Source organism: Mya arenaria, chromosome 6 (assembly GCF_026914265.1).
Source record: "Mya arenaria isolate MELC-2E11 chromosome 6, ASM2691426v1".
NCBI lineage: Eukaryota > Metazoa > Mollusca > Bivalvia > Myida > Myidae > Mya > Mya arenaria.
The window spans coordinates 49,360,194-49,385,773 of record NC_069127.1 but is presented as its reverse complement, the minus strand read 5'-3'; the positions used below and the strand labels follow the sequence as shown (position 1 = coordinate 49,385,773).

At 37.6% G+C, this 25,580-nt stretch overlaps 1 protein-coding gene across 1 annotated transcript; it reads left to right on the top strand.

The window, feature by feature from the left end:
• Positions 1-6: 6 nt before the first annotated feature.
• LOC128236658 (sushi, von Willebrand factor type A, EGF and pentraxin domain-containing protein 1-like) lies at positions 7-23,348 on the top strand. The gene is made up of 47 exons (XM_052951667.1): positions 7-76; positions 315-482; positions 600-767; positions 968-1,135; positions 1,267-1,437; positions 1,592-1,759; positions 1,904-2,071; positions 2,215-2,382; positions 2,621-2,788; positions 2,906-3,073; positions 3,274-3,441; positions 3,573-3,743; positions 3,898-4,065; positions 4,210-4,377; positions 4,521-4,688; positions 4,927-5,094; positions 5,212-5,379; positions 5,580-5,747; positions 5,879-6,049; positions 6,204-6,371; positions 6,516-6,683; positions 6,827-6,994; positions 7,233-7,400; positions 7,518-7,685; positions 7,886-8,053; positions 8,184-8,354; positions 8,509-8,676; positions 8,821-8,988; positions 9,132-9,299; positions 9,539-9,706; positions 9,824-9,991; positions 11,230-11,397; positions 11,545-11,712; positions 11,838-12,005; positions 12,142-12,312; positions 12,555-12,722; positions 12,927-13,094; positions 13,633-13,800; positions 16,364-16,531; positions 16,671-16,841; positions 17,208-17,375; positions 17,704-17,874; positions 18,240-18,407; positions 19,897-19,929; positions 20,397-20,435; positions 20,764-20,870; positions 21,180-23,348. Exons 1-47 carry the CDS (start codon positions 7-9, stop codon positions 23,010-23,012), a joined length of 9,159 nt encoding a protein of 3,052 aa, XP_052807627.1. The 3' UTR covers positions 23,013-23,348.
• Positions 23,349-25,580: the final 2,232 nt, after the last annotated feature.

Sequence of the window (25,580 nt, the reverse complement as noted above, 5' to 3'; positions counted from 1 at the left end):
ACAGTAATGATTGGAGAAATATACACCGTGTGCAATGCTGACGGAAACTGGAGTTCCATTCCCACCTGCTTGAGAGGTAGGCGTTTGATATGAACAATTCCTATGGAAAGGCAAAGTCTTGTTCAGTGTTTGTATTTGACTGATTGTATTACTTGCCTTCTTACAGCACATGTGCCACACAAACTAGCAAAATGTCATTTAAGACGTTCCTTGTTATTTGTGTGACGAACACATTAATGCTTATACAAAAATGGATGGATGCGTTTTATACCTATGCTAAAGTAACATATCTGCAAATGTTTCTTTTCATTCAGATTGTGGCAGCCCAAAGCCAGAAAATGGCCAATCAAGCACACCAACTGGCACAACACTGGGTGAAGCTGCCACCATATCTTGCAATGAAGGCTACACCGTCAGTGGTTCAATTTACATCATCTGCAATGATGCCGGCTGGAATGACACAACAAACTGCACAATTCAAGGTTAATAAACTTTATAATAGTCAGAATATATGCCATTGCTCAAACGAGTTTTAAATTGTCTTGTAAATTCAGTTCTACATCGCAAATCTGCAATCTATGTTTGTGCTTTTGATTTAGAATGCGACGACCCATCTCCAATAAATGGCCTCGCTTCGTTACCGTCTGGTAAAACCTATGATAACACTGCCGTTATTTCCTGTAATGATGGATACAAGCTTGTTGGAAATGAGCTGATAGTGTGCATAGACGGGCCAAAGTGGAGTTCCAGCCCAACATGCGTAAAAGGTATGTAGAAAATAACCGTTGGTTTGTAAACGTGAATACATAGGTGAGTAAGATTGTATTGGTTTGGTACTATTTAATTAAACACCTGGGTTTAAGTGGCGAGTTCCTTTGTAAGACGGATTTCTTGGAATGTACGTAATGTTATATGTGTTATCTGTTCTGCAAACACAATGTATTATCCATTACTATCAATTTTGTAGATTGCGGAGACCCGTCGCCAATGAATGGTGTAGCAACGTTTAACTCTGGAACAACATTAAATCAGACGGCATCAGTCACGTGCAATACTGGCTACAACCTCACTGGACCAGATTCTCTTACATGTACATCTGATGGTTGGGATGCAAATGTAACATGTACCATTCAAGGTATTTTCTTGTACAAATGAAATGTTTGTTTTCATGAGTTTTAGTTCAGTATTCTACGAAGTTCAATTGTCAAGAACGGATCAAATAACTGTTTTTGTCTGTTAGTATTATACGTTAAGCGCATATTGCAGATTGCGGCCAACTGTCGGTGCCAAATGGTTTCGTGGAGGCTCCAGGAGGAACCGAATATGAAAAATACGCATTTGTCATCTGCAATGTCGGATACCAGCTGGCCGGTAGCATGTTCATAATATGCCAGAACGGGCCGTCATGGAGCGATATTCCAACATGCGATATCAAGGGTATTTGTGTTTCCACTGCTGATATAATGTACATGTTCTCGATTGATAGATTTGTCAGGGGTGTGCTGATTTCTTATATTTATCATACATACCAATGTTTTTGTTAGCTTTGTTCAATTGTGAACTGTTGACAATGGTACATTATCACATTTAGATTGCGGAGATCCTACACCAGTGAATGGGAGCGTCTCCGATTCTACTACAACATATGGTGCAAATGTTACTGTAACTTGTGATAACGGATATGACCTATCCGCCTCAGCGGAAATAACATGTCAGGCTGACGGTACCTGGAATGACATTCCGACGTGTGTGGAAAATGGTATCGTACTTTATAGTGTTGATTATACTCCATTTATGTTTATGTGTTTGGCTTTATGTTGCATATATATGCGTTTTCTTTCAAGTTTTTTATAATGATGGATAGGGAAATACCATTCAAAACGATTCATGACTTTATTTTAAGACTGCGGACGCTTATCAATTGCTAATGCAAACGTTACCGTATCTGATGGAACATTGCTGGGAGCATCTGCTACAGTCGCCTGCAACGATGGATACACGTTAAATGGACAAACCCAATCAGTGTGTCTTTCGACTGGTTGGGATCCAGTGGCATCTTGTGACATAATAGGTTTGTTCCACCACTGAATAACTCTGAATTGTCATTGTATTGCTTTTAAACAGCCACATACACTATTGTTTTTCAATTGTTTATGCCATTTAGATTGAGTGTGATGTAAAATATCACGTCTATAAACATTTGTGTACTTTTAGATTGTTTTGATGTATCCATTGAACATGGTACCGCTTCTTTTACGACTGGAACGACGTATGGAGGACTCGCATTTATTTCATGCGATTTTGGTTACGTAATGATTGGAGAAATATACACCGTGTGCAATGCTGACGGAAACTGGAGTTCCATTCCCACCTGCTTGAGAGGTAGGCGTTTGATATGAACAATTCCTATGGAAAGGCAAAGTCTTGTTCAGTGTTTGTATTTGACTGATTGTATTACTTGCCTTCTTACAGCAAATGTGCCACACAAACTAGCAAAATGTCATTTAAGACGTTCCTTGTTATTTGTGTGACGAACACATTAATGCTTATACAAAAATGGATGGATGCGTTTTATACCTATGCTAAAGTAACATATCTGCAAATGTTTCTTTTCATTCAGATTGTGGCAGCCCAAAGCCAGAAAATGGCCAGTCAAGCACACCAACTGGCACAACATTGGGTGAAGCTGCCACCATATCTTGCAATGAAGGCTACACCGTCAGTGGTTCAATTTACATCATCTGCAATGATGCCGGCTGGAATGACACAACAAACTGCACAATTCAAGGTTAATAAACTTTATAATAGTCAGAATATATGCCATTGCTCAAACGAGTTTTAAATTGTCTTGTAAATTCAGTTCTACATCGCAAATCTGCAATCTATGTTTGTGCTTTTGATTTAGAATGCGACGACCCATCTCCAATAAATGGCCTCGCTTCGTTACCGTCTGGTAAAACCTATGATAACACTGCTGTTATTTCCTGTAATGATGGATACAAGCTTGTTGGAAATGAGCTGATAGTGTGCATAGACGGGCCAAAGTGGAGTTCCAGCCCAACATGCGTAAAAGGTATGTAGAAAATAACCGCTGGTTTGTAAAAGTGAATACATAGGTGAGTAAGATTGTATTGGTTTGGTACTATTTAATTAAACACCTGGGTTTAAGTGGCGAGTTCCTTTGTAAGACGGATTTCATGGAATGTACGTAATGTTATATGTGTTATCTGTTCTGCAAACACAATGTATTATCCATTACTATCAATTTTGAAGATTGCGGAGACCCGTCGCCAATGAATGGTGTAGCAACGTTTAACTCTGGAACAACATTAAATCAGACGGCATCAGTCACGTGCAATACTGGCTACAACCTCACTGGACCAGATTCTCTTACATGTACATCTGATGGTTGGGATGCAAATGTAACATGTACCATTCAAGGTATTTTCTTGTACAAATGAAATGTTTGTTTTCATGAGTTTTAGTTCAGTATTCTACGAAGTTCAATTGTCAAGAACGGATCAAATAACTGTTTTTGTCTGTTAGTATTATACGTTAAGCGCATATTGCAGATTGCGGCCAACTGTCGGTGCCAAATGGTTTCGTGGACGCTCCAGGAGGAACCGAATATGAAAAATACGCATTTGTCATCTGCAATGTCGGATACCAGCTGGCCGGTAGCATGTTCATAATATGCCAGAACGGGCCGTCATGGAGCGATATTCCAACATGCGATATCAAGGGTATTTGTGTTTCCACTGCTGATATAATGTACATGTTCTCGATTGATAGATTTGTCAGGGGTGTGCTGATTTCTTATATTTATCATATATACCAATGTTTTTGTTAGCTTTGTTCAATTGTGAACTGTTGACAATGGTACATTATCACATTTAGATTGCGGAGATCCTACACCAGTGAATGGGAGCGTCTCCGATTCTACTACAACATATGGTGCAAATGTTACTGTAACTTGTGATAACGGATATGACCTATCCGCCTCAGCGGAAATAACATGTCAGGCTGACGGTACCTGGAATGACATTCCGACGTGTGTGGAAAATGGTATCGTACTTTATAGTGTTGATTATACTCCATTTATGTTTATGTGTTTGGCTTTATGTTGCATATATATGCGTTTTCTTTCAAGTGTTTTATAATGATGGATAGGGAAATACCATTCAAAACGATTCATGACTTTATTTTAAGACTGCGGACGCTTATCAATTGCTAATGCAAACGTTACCGTATCTGATGGAACATTGCTGGGAGCATCTGCTACAGTCGCCTGCAACGATGGATACACGTTAAATGGACAAACCCAATCAGTGTGTCTTTCGACTGGTTGGGATCCAGTGGCATCTTGTGACATTATAGGTTTGTTCCACCACTGAATATCTCTGAATTGTCATTGTATTGCTTTTAAACAGTCACATACACTATTGTTTTTCAATTGTTTATGCCATTTAGATTGAGTGTGATGTAAAATATCACGTCTATAAACATTTGTGTACTTTTAGATTGTTTTGATGTATCCATTGAACATGGTACCGCTTCTTTAACGACTGGAACGACGTATGGAGGACTCGCATTCATTTCATGCGATTTTGGTTATGTAATGATTGGAGAAATATACACCGTGTGCAATGCTGACGGAAACTGGAGTTCCATTCCCACCTGCTTGAGAGGTAGGCGTTTGATATGAACAATTCCTATGGAAAGGCAAAGTCTTGTTCAGTGTTTATATTTGACTGATTGTATTACTTGCCTTCTTACAGCACATGTGCCACACAAACTAGCAAAATGTCATTTAAGACGTTCCTTGTTATTTGTGTGACGAACACATTAATGCTTATACAAAAATGGATGGATGCGTTTTATACCTATGCTAAAGTAACATATCTGCAAATGTTTCTTTTCATTCAGATTGTGGCAGCCCGAAGCCAGAAAATGGCCAATCAAGCACACCAACTGGCACAACACTGGGTGAAGCTGCCACCATATCTTGCAATGAAGGCTACACCGTCAGTGGTTCAATTTACATCATCTGCAATGATGCCGGCTGGAATGACACAACAAACTGCACAATTCAAGGTTAATAAACTTTATAATAGTCAGAATATATGCCATTGCTCAAACGAGTTTTAAATTGTCTTGTAAATTCAGTTCTACATCGCAAATCTGCAATCTATGTTTGTGCTTTTGATTTAGAATGCGACGACCCATCTCCAATAAATGGCCTCGCTTCGTTACCGTCTGGTAAAACCTATGATAACACTGCCGTTATTTCCTGTAATGATGGATACAAGCTTGTTGGAAATGAGCTGATAGTGTGCATAGACGGGCCAAAGTGGAGTTCCAGCCCAACATGCGTAAAAGGTATGTAGAAAATAACCGTTGGTTTGTAAACGTGAATACATAGGTGAGTAAGATTGTATTGGTTTGGTACTATTTAATTAAACACCTGGGTTTAAGTGGCGAGTTCCTTTGTAAGACGGATTTCTTGGAATGTACGTAATGTTATATGTGTTATCTGTTCTGCAAACACAATGTATTATCCATTACTATCAATTTTGTAGATTGCGGAGACCCGTCGCCAATGAATGGTGTAGCAACGTTTAACTCTGGAACAACATTAAATCAGACGGCATCAGTCACGTGCAATACTGGCTACAACCTCACTGGACCAGATTCTCTTACATGTACATCTGATGGTTGGGATGCAAATGTAACATGTACCATTCAAGGTATTTTCTTGTACAAATGAAATGTTTGTTTTCATGAGTTTTAGTTCAGTATTCTACGAAGTTCAATTGTCAAGAACGAATCAAATAACTGTTTTTGTCTGTTAGTATTATACGTTAAGCGCATATTGCAGATTGCGGCCAACTGTCGGTGCCAAATGGTTTCGTGGAGGCTCCAGGAGGAACCGAATATGAAAAATACGCATTTGTCATCTGCAATGTCGGATACCAGCTGGCCGGTAGCATGTTCATAATATGCCAGAACGGGCCGTCATGGAGCGATATTCCAACATGCGATATCAAGGGTATTTGTGTTTCCACTGCTGATATAATGTACATGTTCTCGATTGATAGATTTGTCAGGGGTGTGCTGATTTCTTATATTTATCATACATACCAATGTTTTTGTTAGCTTTGTTCAATTGTGAACTGTTGACAATGGTACTTTATCACATTTAGATTGCGGAGATCCTACACCAGTGAATGGGAGCGTCTCCGATTCTACTACAACATATGGTGCAAATGTTACTGTAACTTGTGATAACGGATATGACCTATCCGCCTCAGCGGAAATAACATGTCAGGCTGACGGTACCTGGAATGACATTCCGACGTGTGTGGAAAATGGTATCGTACTTTATAGTGTTGATTATACTCCATTTATGTTTATGTGTTTGGCTTTATGTTGCATATATATGCGTTTTCTTTCAAGTGTTTTATAATGATGGATAGGGAAATACCATTCAAAACGAATCATGACTTTATTTTAAGACTGCGGACGCTTATCAATTGCTAATGCAAACGTTACCGTATCCGATGGAACATTGCTGGGAGCATCTGCTACAGTCGCCTGCAACGATGGATACACGTTAAATGGACAAACCCAATCAGTGTGTCTTTCGACTGGTTGGGATCCAGTGGCATCTTGTGACATTATAGGTTTGTTCCACCACTGAATATCTCTGAATTGTCATTGTATTGCTTTTAAACAGTTACATACACTATTGTTTTTCAATTGTTTATACCATTTAGATTGAGTGTGATGTAAAATATCACGTCTATAAACATTTGTGTACTTTTAGATTGTTTTGATGTATCCATTGAACATGGTACCGCTTCTTTAACGACTGGAACGACGTATGGAGGACTCGCATTCATTTCATGCGATTTTGGTTACGTAATGATTGGAGAAATATACACCGTGTGCAATGCTGACGGAAACTGGAGTTCCATTCCCACCTGCTTGAGAGGTAGGCGTTTGATATGAACAATTCCTATGGAAAGGCAAAGTCTTGTTCAGTGTTTGTATTTGACTGATTGTATTACTTGCCTTCTTACAGCACATGTGCCACACAAACTAGCAAAATGTCATTTAAGACGTTCCTTGTTATTTGTGTGACGAACACATTAATGCTTATACAAAAATGGATGGATGCGTTTTATACCTATGCTAAAGTAACATATCTGCAAATGTTTCTTTTCATTCAGATTGTGGCAGCCCGAAGCCAGAAAATGGCCAATCAAGCACACCAACTGGCACAACATTGGGTGAAGCTGCCACCATATCTTGCAATGAAGGCTACACCGTCAGTGGTTCAATTTACATCATCTGCAATGATGCCGGCTGGAATGACACAACAAACTGCACAATTCAAGGTTAATAAACTTTATAATAGTCAGAATATATGCCATTGCTCAAACGAGTTTTAAATTGTCTTGTAAATTCAGTTCTACATCGCAAATCTGCAATCTATGTTTGTGCTTTTGATTTAGAATGCGACGACCCATCTCCAATAAATGGCCTCGCTTCGTTACCGTCTGGTAAAACCTATGATAACACTGCTGTTATTTCCTGTAATGATGGATACAAGCTTGTTGGAAATGAGCTGATAGTGTGCATAGACGGGCCAAAGTGGAGTTCCAGCCCAACATGCGTAAAAGGTATGTAGAAAATAACCGTTGGTTTGTAAATGTGAATACATAGGTGAGTAAGATTGTATTGGTTTGGTACTATTTAATTAAACACCTGGGTTTAAGTGGCGAGTTCCTTAGTAAGACGGATTTCTTGGAATGAACGTAATGTTATATGTGTTATCTGTTCTGCAAACACAATGTATTATCCATTACTATCAATTTTGTAGATTGCGGAGACCCGTCGCCAATGAATGGTGTAGCAACGTTTAACTCTGGAACAACATTAAATCAGACGGCATCAGTCACGTGCAATACTGGCTACAACCTCACTGGACCAGATTCTCTTACATGTACATCTGATGGTTGGGATGCAAATGTAACATGTACCATTCAAGGTATTTTCTTGTACAAATGAAATGTTTGTGTTCATGAGTTTTAGTTCAGTATTCTACGAAGTTCAATTGTCAAGAACGGATCAAATAACTGTTTTGTCTGTTAGTATTATACGTTAAGCGCATATTGCAGATTGCGGCCAACTGTCGGTGCCAAATGGTTTCGTGGAGGCTCCAGGAGGAACCGAATATGAAAAATACGCATTTGTCATCTGCAATGTCGGATACCAGCTGGCCGGTAGCATGTTCATAATATGCCAGAACGGGCCGTCATGGAGCGATATTCCAACATGCGATATCAAGGGTATTTGTGTTTCCACTGCTGATATAATGTACATGTTCTCGATTGATAGATTTGTCAGGGGTGTGCTGATTTCTTATATTTATCATACATACCAATGTTTTTGTTAGCTTTGTTCAATTGTGAACTGTTGACAATGGTACATTATCACATTTAGATTGCGGAGATCCTACACCAGTGAATGGGAGCGTCTCCGATTCTACTACAACATATGGTGCAAATGTTACTGTAACTTGTGATAACGGATATGACCTATCCGCCTCAGCGGAAATAACATGTCAGGCTGACGGTACCTGGAATGACATTCCGACGTGTGTGGAAAATGGTATCGTACTTTATAGTGTTGATTATACTCCATTTATGTTTATGTGTTTGGCTTTATGTTGCATATATATGCGTTTTCTTTCAAGTGTTTTATAATGATGGATAGTGAAATACCATTCAAAACGAATCATGACTTTATTTTAAGACTGCGGACGCTTATCAATTGCTAATGCAAACGTTACCGTATCCGATGGAACATTGCTGGGAGCATCTGCTACAGTCGCCTGCAACGATGGATACACGTTAAATGGACAAACCCAATCAGTGTGTCTTTCGACTGGTTGGGATCCAGTGGCATCTTGTGACATTATAGGTTTGTTCCACCACTGAATATCTCTGAATTGTCATTGTATTGCTTTTAAACAGTCACATACACTATTGTTTTTCAATTGTTTATGCCATTTAGATTGAGTGTGATGTAAAATATCACGTCTATAAACATTTGTGTACTTTTAGATTGTTATTATGTATCCATTGAACATGGTACCGCTTCTTTAACGACTGGAACGACGTATGGAGGACTCGCATTCATTTCATGCGATTTTGGTTACGTAATGATTGGAGAAATATACACCGTGTGCAATGCTGACGGAAACTGGAGTTCCATTCCCACCTGTTTGAGAGGTAGGCGTTTTGATATGAACAATTCCTATGGAAAGGCAAAGTCTTGTTCAGTGTTTGTATTTGACTGATTGTATTACTTGTCTTCTTACAGCACATGTGCCACACAAACTAGCAAAATGTCATTTAAGACGTTCGTTGTTATTTATGTGACGAACACATTAATGCTTATACAAAAATGGATGGATGTGTTTTATACCTATGCTAAAGTAGCATATCTGCAAATGTTTCTTTTCATTCAGATTGTGGCAGTCCGAAGCCTGAAAATGGCCAATCAAGCACACCAACTGGCACAACACTGGGTGAAGCTGCCACCATATCTTGCAATGAAGGCTACACCGTCAGTGGTTCAATCTACATCATCTGCAATGATGCCGGCTGGAATGACACAACAAACTGCACAATTCAAGGTTAATAAACTTTATAATAGTCAGAATATATGCCATTGCTCAAACGAGTTTTAAATTGTCTTGTAAATTCAGTTCTACATCGCAAATCTGCAATCTATGTTTGTGCTTTTGATTTAGAATGCGACGACCCATCTCCAATAAATGGCCTCGCTTCGTTACCGTCTGGTAAAACCTATGATAACACTGCCGTTATTTCCTGTAATGATGGATACAAGCTTGTTGGAAATGAGCTGATAGTGTGCATAGACGGGCCAAAGTGGAGTTCCAGCCCAACATGCGTAAAAGGTATGTAGAAAATAACCGTTGTGTTTTTTACGTGAATGTATGCGTGAGTAAGATTGTATAGTAGACGCCCGCAAGACTACATATTCTGGTTTCCCAAGCTTATCCCACTGTAAAGCAAAATTGTAACGTTTAATATACACACGATACATTGGAAACAGCAGAATCATTGATCCGCTTCATTAAATTCAATGGCTTGTTTTTAACCTTTTTATGTGTACCGCCATGGGAAAACCCTGTTATCTGAACTCCGGGTTACGTGTATTGGGTTTGTATTGTTACATTGAACACGAAGAATCTACGTATGCAGTGTTAGAAATGAAACTCAAATCGATATGTGAACAACTTGTAACTGCAATACTTTAAATTGCCTCAATGTGAAAGTTGATATTATACAGTAAATGATTTTTATAGTATTTCTCATGATTATCACTGTTTACCTGAACATTATAGAACTGTGCCTGTTTTGGTAGTTTCTTCAAAAAGAAGACAACTTTGTTATATTGTTTTTAGATTATCGTGAAAATGTTTTTGTATCAGAGTTAACAAAATATATTTACTAAATTGTTTTGAGTTTAACATGATTTCGATGTAAGAGTCAAATTTTCAACTCTTACAAGATCATTTTTAATCGATCAAATGCTTTGAAAATGAATTAATGTACGAGTAACGTTTTCTCATTGTAAACCGCTTTTAAATCTGGAAATGAAAAAAAAGATACACAATAATTAACATTTAACAACAAATATTTCTTAAAAATACAGTTAAAATTTAGATACCATTTGGAAACAATAGGTCTAGTAGTCAAAACACTAACCGCACTCTCTTTAGAAGCTCCACAAGGCTATGCCAAACATCTCATGGTATGACATACCTTGTGAAGTAGACCATTCCAAAGTGAGAGTTCACAAAGTACAACTCTTTGTGAACCTAATAGAGTTTACCCAAGTATAAGCCTTATATAACAGTTTGTGAGTTTTAATTGTGTTGCCTATAGCTTGTGACAGTACACAGTTTAAACTATTGAATTACATCCATCATATGCACAGCCATCTTGAAACAACGGAATAGCAAATGTTAATTAAATGAACTACATTTGTTAAATGTTGTTATAGATATGAACATAATAGTTCATACATACATTGATATATCAACTATCCAAAACATATGCGATAGTTGACTTATCATAAACAAATGGAAAAAGATACTCAATTCCTAAATAATTTCATAATTCCTTTCAGACTGTGGAGACCCATCTCCTGAAAATGGTGATGCTTTGACATCTGGTGGAACGATATACGGACAAACGGCGACGTTGGCTTGCAATTCGGGATACGACATAAGCGGTGCCTCGGTTTTAATATGTGAGCTTGATGGCTGGAATGACACGGCAACATGCACCATCCAAGGTTTTTATCAAATTGATAGCATTCGGTGTAATCGTTCTGAAAATGCATTCTAATTCATTTCTATGTACAGCTATGAAAAATAAAAAAGTAGTTAGTGGCGTATAAATGTAATATTCAGGCGCCTAAATAGTCACGTTTTCTTTACAGAATGTTCCGACCCGTCGCCGCAAAATGGTACGGCTCTTTATCCAAAGGGAAAGTCGTTCGGAGAAGTAGCATATGTATCCTGTGACGATGGCTACATTTTACAAGGCGACGAACAACTAACATGCCTAGCTGGTCCATTGTGGAATACGATTCCGGAATGTTTAAAAGGTTATCATACAGACATGTAGTATATAGCTGTGGTGATCTTGATAATCGAAACTTTGACAACACGAAAAATTCGAATCGGTTTTTGTTACCCCTTATCTGCTCTGATGGACTTCATTCTTATTCAGATTGCGGTGACCCTGCACCTGTGAACGGCTTTGTCATGGATTTTACTGGAACAACATTCGGCCAGACAGCAACCGTCGGTTGCAATTCAGGATACAACATTAGCGGACCGTCATCTTTAACATGTTCTCATAATGGATGGAGCGACGCTCCAACATGCGATTTACAAGGTAAGGTAGTTGGTTAGCGTGTTTGTTTACACCCAATCCAGCGGACAGAAAATATTTATCATTGAATACAATATTTTAAATGAACCAAAGCTTTCTTTAATTAAATATTAACGGTTTCAGTCATTTTCTTAATTAGATTGTGGTTCACTCGTCATCGCAAATGGAACAGTGGAGTCGCCTAGAGGTTCGAAATACGGGGAAGTTGCAATTGTTTCTTGTGACGTCGGTTTCGAAAGAAGTGGAAGTTCGTTCATTACATGCGGCAATGGTCCTTACTGGAGCGATATTCCCGATTGTACAATCAAGGGTAATAATAATTATTCAACTCCTGTCCTCCGTGATGTTTGAATCTCAAGAAGATTTACACAATGCATGTTTTATTTGTTACAACTTCTATTGTTCACAGTGTGGCGACTTTAACAGTCTGCTTGTATTTGTAAACAGGTTTGAAACAGTATAAATTATGACTCTGTCCTCGCCGTTAATTTCGACACAGGACATGTCGTTTCGGGACGCAATGCATATTTCTTTGTTACAACATTTTTACAGATTGTGGCGACTTCAACATTCTGCTTGGACATGTGAACAGTTCTGAAACAGTATATGGTTCTGTTCTCGCCGTTACTTGCGACACAGGACATGTCATTTCGGGACCGTCTGTAGTAAGCTGTACAGCTGATGGCTCCTGGAGCTATTCTCCAACATGTTCCCCTGACGGTTTGTTTCCATTTTCATAGCGAAATTGTGAACATTATCCTTTAAATCTATCAAACGGAATTGAAGATGAGACGATGTTTAGCCATAGTCATGACGCTTTAAATTCATATAAGTTACACGCAAGTAAACTTTATCAAGTAAACAATAGAACAAGAAATAAGCAAATCTTTATTGAGTAACCATTAAAACCACTAATTATTTCAGACTGTGGACAGCTATCAATACCGAATGCAAATGTGAGCATACCATATGGGACAGTGTATGGGGCAAACGCCACGATATATTGTCATGAAGGATTCGATTTGGATGGCCCTCCTTATTTGGAGTGTTTGCTATCAGGATGGAGCGCAAGTTCTTCCTGTTTAATTCAAGGTTAGAATAGTGTTTTATTTATATTCAATTTGTTATTAATGCAGATTGTTTTAATATAAGAAGGTTTTGATACTCGCATTGTTGATTTTTTCTCAAATCAATTGTCAAGGTCACGAATTTCAAACTTAGCGAAACAATTAATCGATGTTTGCCGATTACAAGATAATAGCGTTGCCAAATCTTTCACATCGGGTTATTGGTCAAAAAGCATACATTTCTTCTTTTGTTATATTTCGCAATATCAGTAATATTTCTTCACCCACAACCCGAGTTACTGAAAGTTATCACGAGCGCGAGTTTCCTTTTTGAGTCAAGATTGTAGTGGCCACGATTACTTTTATTCAATAATTAGCGTGCGGCATACGTGAATAGCGTTGTAATTTATTCGCATGCTAGATACGGAATCTCCGCCTTCATGCTACTGTTCCGATATTGAAGTTAATAAACCCTCTCAAACATTGTTCTAATCATACACTACGTTGATTATGTAAAGAGTGATACGAACTGTTGATAACGATTTAACAAATTATTATTGCAGACTGCGGTAACCCATCCCCCGCCAATGGAATAGCTGAGCTACCAAAAGGCAGTACATATGATGAAATAGCGATCATATCATGCTACGAGGGATACAAATTGATTGGACATTCACATATTGTGTGCACTGATGGCCCATCATGGAGTTCGTTGCCTACATGTCTAAGAGGTACAGCAGTGCATGGCTTTGGGAGGAGATACGTGCATTCGCCCCCCCCCTCCCCCTTCTCTCTCTCTCTCTCTCTCTCTCTCTCTCTCTCTCTCTGAAAAACGATGAACATAATATAAATCAATAATAATTATCGAAACTGGTATTGTATGCAGGCTGGGGAAAAGTGGCCATCAACTGATGTGCTAGTCCTTGATGCCGAGTGAATATGATTTCAGTTTATTGACGTCGCGTGGAACGTCAGTTTGGGATAGGTCTCAATGTTGTACCATGGAGGATCACGTGATCTAGGGAACGTCAGTTTGGGATAGGTCTCAATGTTGTTCCATGGACGATCACGTGATCTAGGGAACGTCAGTTTGAGATAGGTCTCAATGTTGTACCATGGAGTATCACGTGATCTAGGGAACGTCAGTTTGAGATAGATCTCAATGTTGTACCATGGACGATCACGTGATCTAGGGAACGTCAGTTTGGGATAGGTCTCAATGTTGTACCATGGACGATCACGTGATCTAGGGAACGTCAGTTTGGGATAGGTCTCAATGTTGTACCATGGAGGATCACGTGATCTAGGGAACGTCAGTTTGGGATAGGTCTCAATGTTGTACCATGGACGATCACGTGATCTAGGGAACGTCAGTTTGGGATAGGTCTCAATGTTGTACCATGGACGATCACGTGATCTAGGGAACGTCAGTTTGGGATAGGTCTCAATGTTGTACCATGGACGATCACATGATGTAAATGGACAAGCCAAATTATTATTGTAAAATAAACTTATTATGTTTTGATAAAAATCAACCCTTGCCATTAAACAATTGTATAAACTAATTAAAGAAAAAGCAAACATCGAGACACAAAAACGTATGTTTTATACGTTTTTTTAAACCTTTGTGCACATTAATGGGTATTTAATAACTCGCCCTCAATTTCGAACGCTTCCGGTTTATTACAGCTTGGTTTACGAACCTTAAGACCCGATTCATCAAAACTCAGAAAAAAAAATCGGGGGATGTTTTGCTAATCTGATTTTTAATAAATTGGTAAACTTGAAAAGTCAAGGACAATTTAGTACATATAACAGTATCAATGATCAAATGTAGGAACTGTACGTAACCCAACAATTACATACATGTAGGCTCACACGATAACCCGTCAGCCAATCAAATCGCAGTAATTTCAGTTAAGATACTTCTTATTTATTAGTTATTTCTTAACTTTAATCGATTTCCTAAAATGTTCAAGGTCACATCACGTGATTGTTTACTCAACAATTAGCAATAATACAATTGTCTGAATAAAGAAACTGTACTGTATGGTGAGGAATAATAGAAAAACAACAGGGCACCTTACAAAAGCATCTCAAATAAATTTTAAATATTTCAATTATCTACGCAAAAATAATAATAACATACATGTATTATCAACATAATATTATAACTTTAAGATGTTTTAACTGTTTAAACATAGAAACAATAGTAATATTTATTCATTTATCTTAATTCAAACACACATATTCTAAATATTTAAAGTCCCAGTATCTTTTAGATATGTAGTCTTAACGAAATAACAAATGAAAAATGCATTTATCCCAATAACAAAACCGAAAGTATAGTCTATATATAGCGCGCACAACGTCACTACGAAATTTGCATATTACGTGACTTTCTTAAGATGCACTCTTACTCACGAATATAATTTACCACAATTAAAACAAATGTTTTAATATACAAAAAAAATTATGAAAAGATGTCGGAAACAATGGTTCTTATGAATAATACCGATATTAATTTGGAAGAAAGATGCAGAAAACATGGTATTCCTACCTTATGAGACTAAAGCAGATCACAGTAAATCTTTTATCACTCACCAATCATTTAATATATGTTTATGTTTTAACTATTAAATACACGATTACAATCTTGTTTTTAGCAATTAATATTTTCCGTAAATGCATTATTTAGTGAGTAGTTAAGGTTTGTCACTCAAAATTTATGTTTCTCATACATGTGTATGTATTGATTTTGAATTAGAATGTCACTTTAATGCAGAAAGTACCCTATTGCTTTATCCTTAATTTTCATATTTTACTAAGAAGTAATTCGTTAAAATATTCTTTGAACAAAATAATCATACTTACACTGTAATATTCATAAAATGGTTAAATGAGGTAATAAGACAATGATACGACCATGCTTATTGCATGATTTTGGCTACGTACAGTTCCTAGATTATAAAATTCACACTGTTAAAAGTAATGGTTGTCATTGAATTTTCATATTTGTTTCTTTTTATTTCTTTAATCAGTTTATGCAATTGTTTGTTTCGTATAGGTTGTTTTTAACAAACATATTGTTTAGTTTTATTTTAAAATTATACTGTGGGCTGGTCCATTTTTTATCACGTGTTGCTCCATGTCACAACTTTGAAACCTATCCAAATGGACGTCGCCACGCGACGTTTAAGACTTTAATGCTCTACGATTTATTTCGAATATCGTTTAAAGTTGATCAAACACTTTTAAACACACAATGCACATAAATATCCTGATATATTTCAGACTGTGGAGACCCAACGCCCCTCAACGGCTTTGCGGACACTTCACTCGGCACTACTGAAAACCTGACAGCGACAATAACATGCAATCCGGGATACAACATCAGTGGACCGTCCGTTATCACCTGTCAAGATAGTGGTTGGGATACTCTCCCGACTTGTGTTATTCAAGGTTTGAAACTTAGAATTATATATAAACAATTACATTTCCATTATTTGCATGAGAAACGAATGTATTAAAATTTCGCTCTTTTCTTGTTACTATCGCATATATACTTAAGTATTTATGAACATTTTTTTTTCATTCATAGACTGTGGTGACCCGTCACCCGCTAACGGGTCCGCAAATAACCCGAAAGGCACTACATACGGCGAGGTTGCACTGATAGTTTGTGATGAAGGCTTTGTTATCAATGGTCAGACATTGATTACTTGTAATCCAGGATCAACATGGAGTTCATACCCGAAATGTGTTTCTATTGGTGAGTATCGGTTACCTTTTCTGTATTCATATATCGATATATTTAATAGTATCATCATAAGTTCATTACTTAGGTCCAAAACCTACATAATGTTATGTTTTAGCGTTAAAAGATTTAATACCAAATAATTGATATAATTGTACAACACCCATAACGATCTACATTCAAGGTATTGTTTATCTTTATAACTAATGTTTTAGATTCGTAAATCATATTATATGTTACCATATATGCGATGTTGTCGCAAAACAGAATATTAATTTTTATCTTGCAGAAACTCAAATTAAAAATAGACATTATAAAGCTTTTGCTATTTTGGTTGCGGTTTTTTTTTCTTGCAAATAAACCCTCAGTTGTATTCTGCAGATTGTGATGACCCCGCGCCTGTTCACGGACAGTCGGACACGCCCGAAGGAACGACGCTAGGCTCTGTGGCAGGTGTCAGCTGTGATACTGGTTATGACCTGATCGGAGATACCATCATCACCTGTGAACTAGGACCAACTTGGAGTGTGGTTCCCCAATGCATTAGAAGCAAGTGTTTTGTATAACATTTACGTGTGTTTTTTTACTAAATATACATGTTATGAGAATACGTCAATGCTATATCGTTACCATGTTCTTTTATCAATTCACACGTTATGATATATGTATTAACTTGAGATTGGTAAAATTCAACTTTAAATACAACTAATGGTTAATAATTAGTGATAAGGGTAAACATAATGCATTCGTGTACGTTTCACCAAAAGATAAAATATCAAAAATTAGTACACGTTTTTAATTATACTTTGTACAAATAAGTAATATATGAGGTACCGAAAATAAAATTACCATCAAAAAGTTGTATTCTTTGTTTTAGACTGTGGGACACCTTCAATTCAATTGGGAACGGTAACACCAGTGAACGGGACATTATTTCAAGCAGTAGCGAACGTTTTGTGCAATGTTGGCTACGAAAATTCAGGCATTGACACACAGTTCACGTGCGAACACGATGGATGGACAGGCAACGCAAAATGTGAAATATTAGGCATGACTTTTTATTTATATAATTGCCAATGGCCTGTCCTTTCCCTGTAAGGTTTACATAGTTTCCTGTTGTATGCCAGATAATCAGAAAAGCAATGCATGATTACAACATCGATATTCCTTGACCATATTCATTCAGTGCTTGTTTATTAAGATCACTATACTGTTGCCCTTCGTCTTCTTGTACCTGCATCGTTTTAAATGATAAATGTACAGTAACTTAAATGCACTTGCATAATCTTTATCGTAACTTACTATTCACTCGTATGTAATGCACCAGTGTTACAATTTACCGTTTAACTGTGTATGTTATTGACATTAATTTGATATAAGAAATATATTAAATGAACAATTAATAAACTTTAGACTGCGGAAATCCGACACCATCCAATGGCACATCAACTCTTCCGGACGGAACGGAATACGGGGCAATAGCAATTATAAACTGTGATGAGGGATTTCGATTGCTAGGGGATACGTTGATCAAATGTCTTGCTACTGGTGAATGGAGCGAGGCACCGACTTGTGTAACGAGTAAGTTATTTACTTTATTGGAATGACGCACGTCGTTGTTCGGGCTGGAGGGCGGGCGGAATCGCGACGTCAGACTTACCTATGGTATTAAAAAAGTTTATTTAAATTTGACATATAATGACCAAACTTAGTATCTGGGAAGACTTTATGAATACCTTCATGGGGTTGTGTTTATGGCCCCTAGGGTCAAGGTTAAAGTCACTGCTACTAAAAAAAAACTAAAAAAACGGTTTGAACTGAAACTGTTTGGTTATGGTTGGATTTTTGCGACCTAACCTAGTATAGGTGGACAGTTTATGAAGACAATCGATGGGATTTCGTTTGGGGTACCTTGGGTCAAGGTGACTGTAACCAAAATTAGAAAAAAAGCAGTTGGTACCAAATAACTTTCGTAAGGGTTGCCATAGTATGACCAGACTTGGTATATAGGAAGCGTTTATGGAGATCTTTCATTGGATTATGTGAATGGTCCCTAGAATGAAGGTCACTGTTTTCAAATAGAAAAATGGTTGGTAGCGAATAACTCTTGTAAAGGTTGACATACCAGACTTGGTATATAGGAATGGTTAATGGGGGTTAATTCCTGTTATGCATATAGGACCTCTAGGATCAAGGTCACTGTTACTTAAAATAAAACAAAATGCTGGTTCTGAATAAAGTGTATATTGAGACCTTTAATGGGATTGCGTTTTGGGCCCATATAGTCCACGTCAAAGTAAAGGTAACGGTTATCAAAAACGGTTGAAATTGAATGTCTTAAGGTTGACATGTAGAACTCGTTTGAGAAGGATTTTAGGGGATTACATTAGGGGCACCCAGGCTTAAATGTCAAGATCACTGGTACTATACTGAAATATAGTGACCAAACTTTGTAAATAGGAAGAGTTTATTGAGACCATTCACGGCATTGCGTTACTAAAAAAATAAAAAAACAGTCGGAACTGTATTAAATGAGTAAGGGTTGACATATTGTGATCAGAGTTGGTATAGAGATAGAGTTTACTAAGATCTTAAATGGGATTGTGTTTAAGGCCCCTAGGGTCAATGTCAGTATCACTGTTACTGGAAATATAAAAGTGGTTGGTATTGTATAACTTCAAGCAAACTTGTCATATCGAGACCAATCTTGATAGATAGTCAGAGTTTATGGAGACATTTAAATTGTAGTGCGTTTCTGGCTCCTAGGGTCAAGGTTAAGGTCACTGTAACTAAATATAGAATAAAATACTGTTGGTACTGAACAACTTAGATAGTGCTGCCATATTGTGACCTTTAAAGAGTTCATGGAGACCGTTGATTGGATAGCGTTTGGGACCCATAAGGTCATGGTCAAGGTCACTGTTATTAAAATAACAGTTGAAACTAATTTTCACGTATTTTTGTAACATTAAATGTATCGAATATTTCAAAAGTTTGTACTTTTTAAAACATTGAATTTGAATGCAAACTCCATGTTTTATTTCATTAACAAAACTATTTTATAAATTAGCTTCAACCTCTCCTGAATCTTCAACAGCATCACGTAAGGCGTATTCCAGCGTGTATTCACATAGTGACCAGACCTATTGCATGATGTTTCTAACATTTCCCGCACATGAGCATGTTTGATAATTATTAACCCATCGAAAATGTGCATTAATAGTTCATATATAAAGGGAAATCCACAGCTTATTTCATAAGATGTGTTTGTAACTCCATAAACTACCTTGATAATTAACCCATTCAAAGAGTGCATAATTACTTTATATATTTAAAGAGAAAACCATAGCTTTATTAACAAGAGTGATGTATATATAAAAAGATTGCTTAATTACACGACTTGTTGATCGAACTCTTTGAAGTTGATGAAAAACATCAGATGACCATACCAATTTAAGATATAATTTTTTGTCCGTTGAATAAAACTCATATTTCCTTTTAATACATCTACGCTGTAAGTATATTACTATTGATGAAGATGCGTTTGAAAACGTTTTGTCTCTTCTTCAGCTGAAACGCAAACCCAGACGGATTCAACATTCAACTTCGGTATTGCTTTATTTTGAATATTTTTACTTAAAACAACATAACATAGTGAACGGTTTTACACATTACAAAACATAGTGAACGGTTTTACACATTACAAAACATAGTGAACGGTTTTACACATTACAAAACATAGTGAACGGTTTTACACAGTACGGATAATCGTACCAATAACGTTCTTTGCGTAGTTCTTTTTAACTGATTATCTTTTGAAAAATAAGACACTTCACAGTTTTATTTATTTATTATAATAAATTAAATATAATTTCCATAAACATGGCACCGTATTTCAGCGACAAAAAGTAAATGTATTTATGTATTTCTGTTTCAGAGACTACTTTAATATTTGGACTGATACTTGGCCTTTTCGTGCTAATCACCGTCATCATAGCCGCTGTGTGCTGGTATACCAAGCGGTGTAAACAGAGCAAGGGAGAGGTTAGTAGCTTGATCAAAAGTACTTTTGCAATATAAACTGCTACATTGGGGCACTGTACGAATTACAGTAAACAATCGTCATTATATATATATTGGTTCATTAATTTACTGACCACATGTGTAATAACTAATCGAAGTATTGCATAATAATAAGTTCATGGATAAATGAGGTAAGGTCAAATGAGAAAGACACTGTAGAGGCGAACGATTGAAATGTATATCTGTATCAATTTCTACGTATACATATAAAGTCAAATCACTTGATATAATTAAACAAACACATCATGAAATGTTTTCTTTTGTTTTAAGCCTGAACGGATCAACGAGAATGAGTTTGCCGGGCACGAACCCCATGGTGATTGGTCGGATGACGATGATTTCTATCCACCCGACCTTCTTACCCATCCACCACCAAACAGCCGTGAAGCTCTGCCACCAATGTTTTTTTCCCACAAAAGCAACGTCAACGTCGTCCCGCCTATGACAAAGAAGTCAGTTCCTGATGATGTGAAGGCTGCTGCTGGAACGGGTTCGCAGCATCCGACTCCATCTAAGATATTTGGAAAGCGGAAAGGTTTGCCTCCAGTTCCTTCTGATGTTCGACAAATGCATGACAACTTTGCGCCTTTACCGGGAGGAAATGTCTCGCCCATCGAGCGCATGCCTATTACTGGTGAAATTAATGCTCCTGTGGATGAAATTGAGGAACCCAACCGAACGAATAAACCTCTGGAGGTTAACACTCTCAGTACTGATTTAGAGCGCGGTGATTCGTCTGTAATATTAACCACTGCGAGCGTTGAAACACAGCGATTTGTCCGTGAGAACAATCCAAAAACTACTCCAATAAAGCAGGCAGGGGCTAAGCCATCTGAAAAAGTTAAAACAGCAAGGAAAAATCTACAGACCTCGACCAAACCCAAGAATATCATTAAAACTGCAACAAAAGTGGCAATTCCTACTAAAGTAAAGGCTCAAAAAAAGACTGATGTGGATAAGTCTACAAAAAAGAATGAGCCTAGAGACACAATCATTGATATAGAAGGAAGCGAAAAACCGCATCTTGCAGCGTCAATAGTAATTCCAGCCAATGATGTACATAATGAACATTTTCCGTCCGGAACACCTCCCCTTTCACCAAAACCACCCACGCCGTTATCTGATCCTCCTGTGAACAACCAGACTCCAGTATTTACAAAGTGTGACACACCCGAGACAATCGTTTCTCATCTGCAAAATACACCTGACGAAAGCATTAAACTGACTGATGGTGCCGATGCCTTTTATGATCTTGATACGAGCAAGGTTAAACGCGTGAACTCCGCTAGAAGTAAGCTTAGTATTTCACCGTCGATTCTGAAACAGGCAGACGACAAACCGCCGATCGCGCCTTCACTCCAAATATCAACACCTACACCGGTGTCTACACCTACACCTATACAAAAGGTTGGTGATAAGAAACACCTAAGAGTTCCCACTCCCGAAGCATCTGGTCTGAATGATGCGCCGAGAATTCAAACACAGATTGAACGAATCGGCTTGTCGCGAACAGCGAGCATCTCTTCAAAAGCCCCCCAGACAATGCCATCCGTCGAGAATGTTTTGCTGGTTGAACCGACATCGTCGTCAAACTCGGACAAGGGTCCTGATTCAGACAATTATCCTGAAAGTAAAGATGAGAGCAAGGATAATTACTCCTACTCTGATACTTTCTCTTCTTCAACCGACATTGAGATGGCTGCACCTAAACCTAAGAAGAACTTTTTGTTTGAAGAACCTGATCCTTTCAAGAGTATTCCGGTTAAGCATGACACATCAAGGCTTTTGCAACATGACCATGTGATGGATAAAATCTCACCGGAAAGGACTCCGAAATCCTCCAAGTCCACTGCTGGTCCTCGTCGGACAGAAGCGTCCTCGCGATTACTGACTTCGTCCTATGGACCTAGAACCGAATCTGTAAAGGTCTACAATCCTGGCACTGAGAAGAAAACGAAGGAGAGTTCTAAAACCAAAGAAAAGAAAAAGCTGGAGAATGAACTAAGGAAGGCAGAAACAAAGCGGAAGAGAAACGTTAGAATGAACGCGATGTCAACCGTGTACGGGAAAACGCATAAGGTTGAAAAACCTCCAAAACACTAGTCTATAAACGACTTTTGAAATTGACTTTTTAATAATGCCATTATTGATTTTGAATTGTGTTACGATATTCGAAACACAGTAATATGGGTTTTCTTGTTAATTATGTCCTATATATATATTTGTATGTGTGTTGACCTTTGCCGTCCGATTTAATATTATTAACGCTATCTCTGTTCAATCCGTCCATATATATTTATATCAAAACCGAATAATTATACATTGTGATATATATTTTGTTATAAATGACCGATCGATAAATAATTTGCATCTTGAACTAATTAGAAATGTGATATTTTCAAATGCATTTTCTACCTTTTGTGCTTAACTCTTTTTACTTTTTACCCTTTTTTATTAGTTTTGAAAATAAAGTGTGTGTAAATATTTGTGTTAATTTTGTACACATCTGAAACGAATCTTATAGGAAACCATATGCGGTGAAAATTACGCTGTTCTTTGCGTTACAGTATTCTCTACGGGGCTTGACATTATAAATGAAAAATTTAAATCGCAGTACATGTCACATATATCTGCTCTTGTGATCTCGTTCCCGCATATTATTTATTCAAACAAGAAACAAAAGTTTTGTTTTTACTGTTCAAAAGATTAGCACGGTAATTGATCACAATCACAATTTTTGTAGTGTTTTAACCATCCTTATGGAGGAATTGTATATACAGCTTAAACAGAACGTGTATGACGACTTGTTTATATCGTAGAATTTTGCGCGAACACCTTACGGATTTCTATTATTAAATAGAAGATACAACGATTACACTGCATGTGTTTTCAAATGGCAAAAATGGAAATAAAATGGTTCATGTAACGGTACAGATCTATTACTTGGCATGATTTAAACGAGGATATATGATATTGAATACCACGTTATATATGAAAATATTTCCACCATAGACATAACACCATGGAAACGACTACAGGAACAAGCCCAGTAGCCTAATACTCAACGAATGCGCTGTTAAAAAGCACATTACTAAGGCCTAACACAGGGACGCACCCATGATTGAAAGTTAGAGGGGGCGTAACCTAGAGACGTAATCCTGTAACACAATGACCCTCGCCAATCTGCTAAGGTCATTACTCGTTTCTTTAGCTACTAAGTGGTCAAAATGCCATAGCGTTATTTTCATTGGAGCTTCATTACCGTTACCGGCAGGTGTCAATTAGGTATCCTAAAAATAGATGGAAAGGTTAATCTCTTTATCATATGTTAATAACGGCCCTAAGGCTTGAATAATAATTATCGAATGATCTGCTTTCTGATAAACTCATATATTACTTGGTGCCATCGAAGATCAATCAGCAACGGCCAAGGTCAACCGCTAATGGCTAATTTAATTACTGTCCAGAGATGAGCTTTATTACCTTGTTTACTAAAATCCTATCAAAGGGGTTTGGTCTAGTCCATTTTGACGTCACTAGATATATTGATTGACAAGCTCCTTTTTGTGGCAATAGCCAGTAAGATACTTTGAGTATGGTCACGTGAGGTCAAATGTATCACCTGATATTGTTAAACTACGAAGGAAAATTAGGAAACACTTCTGAATGGTCAACTGCAATTTGGGTCAATTTCGAAATATAAAAACATTTATCCGGAGCTGAAGAGAGTTGGGAGTCTGCTTCTCGTTAGGATAGTCGAGAATGTAACTGGGTTTAAATCTTCAGGTCTACGGACCGAGATTAGGCAGTCTGCCAGCTTAAGATCTCAGAGTCAGCTTTGCTCTTGTTTAATAGAACAAATTAATTGCAACTAAGAAACAAATAATTGCTAATAATAAAACTCGTATCATCTGACGTGGTTGTTTTGACTTTATAACTATACGATTGAACGGCTTAGTGTATAGGACGCGGTTTAATAGTGAGGGTGCTACAATCCTTTGATTTGCGCCCCTCCCTCAGAACCGGAAATTATTTGGTATAAAGTGTTGGCATGGGAGTCTGGGGGTACTCGCCCATTTTGGGAGTATTTTGTTAGCTTTTTTCCCCTTTATTGAAATAAAGAGTGAACTTGGACGATTTAACGGGGGCCCTCGCTGGGTGCGCTCCTCCTCCTGGACCCGCTCGTGTAACATACCTTAAACATGAGAAAAACGACGCCAAAACGACACTGAAATCCCACGTTTAGCCAAGTATATTTTTTCATAAATGTCGGGGCTACTGCCTAAGAACGGTCAGGGAAACAGTGTTTCATTGGGTGTTTACAAGAGTTATGGGTACTCGACCTTATCCAGTTATTAACAGTTATCAATATATGTAAACCAAAAAAATGCTACTGTCTACTGTCGTTCACTGTAAATGGGAATGCACTTTTCAGTAGGCGTGTGTGGGCGAAGGGGGGAGGGGGCTGGCCAAGATATTAGAATAACTGCAACCAGATATAAAAAGAATGACATTGAGACAAACGTCGGAAATTAAAGTTTCTATGAGCCAGTACGGAAGTAGTAGATTAACATCCAGCAGAGGTACAACTCTTGCGAGAACCGGAAAATAGATATGAATGTACAAACATAGCAGACTTCCTTAGCACATTGAGAAGGTCTTTCCAATAGT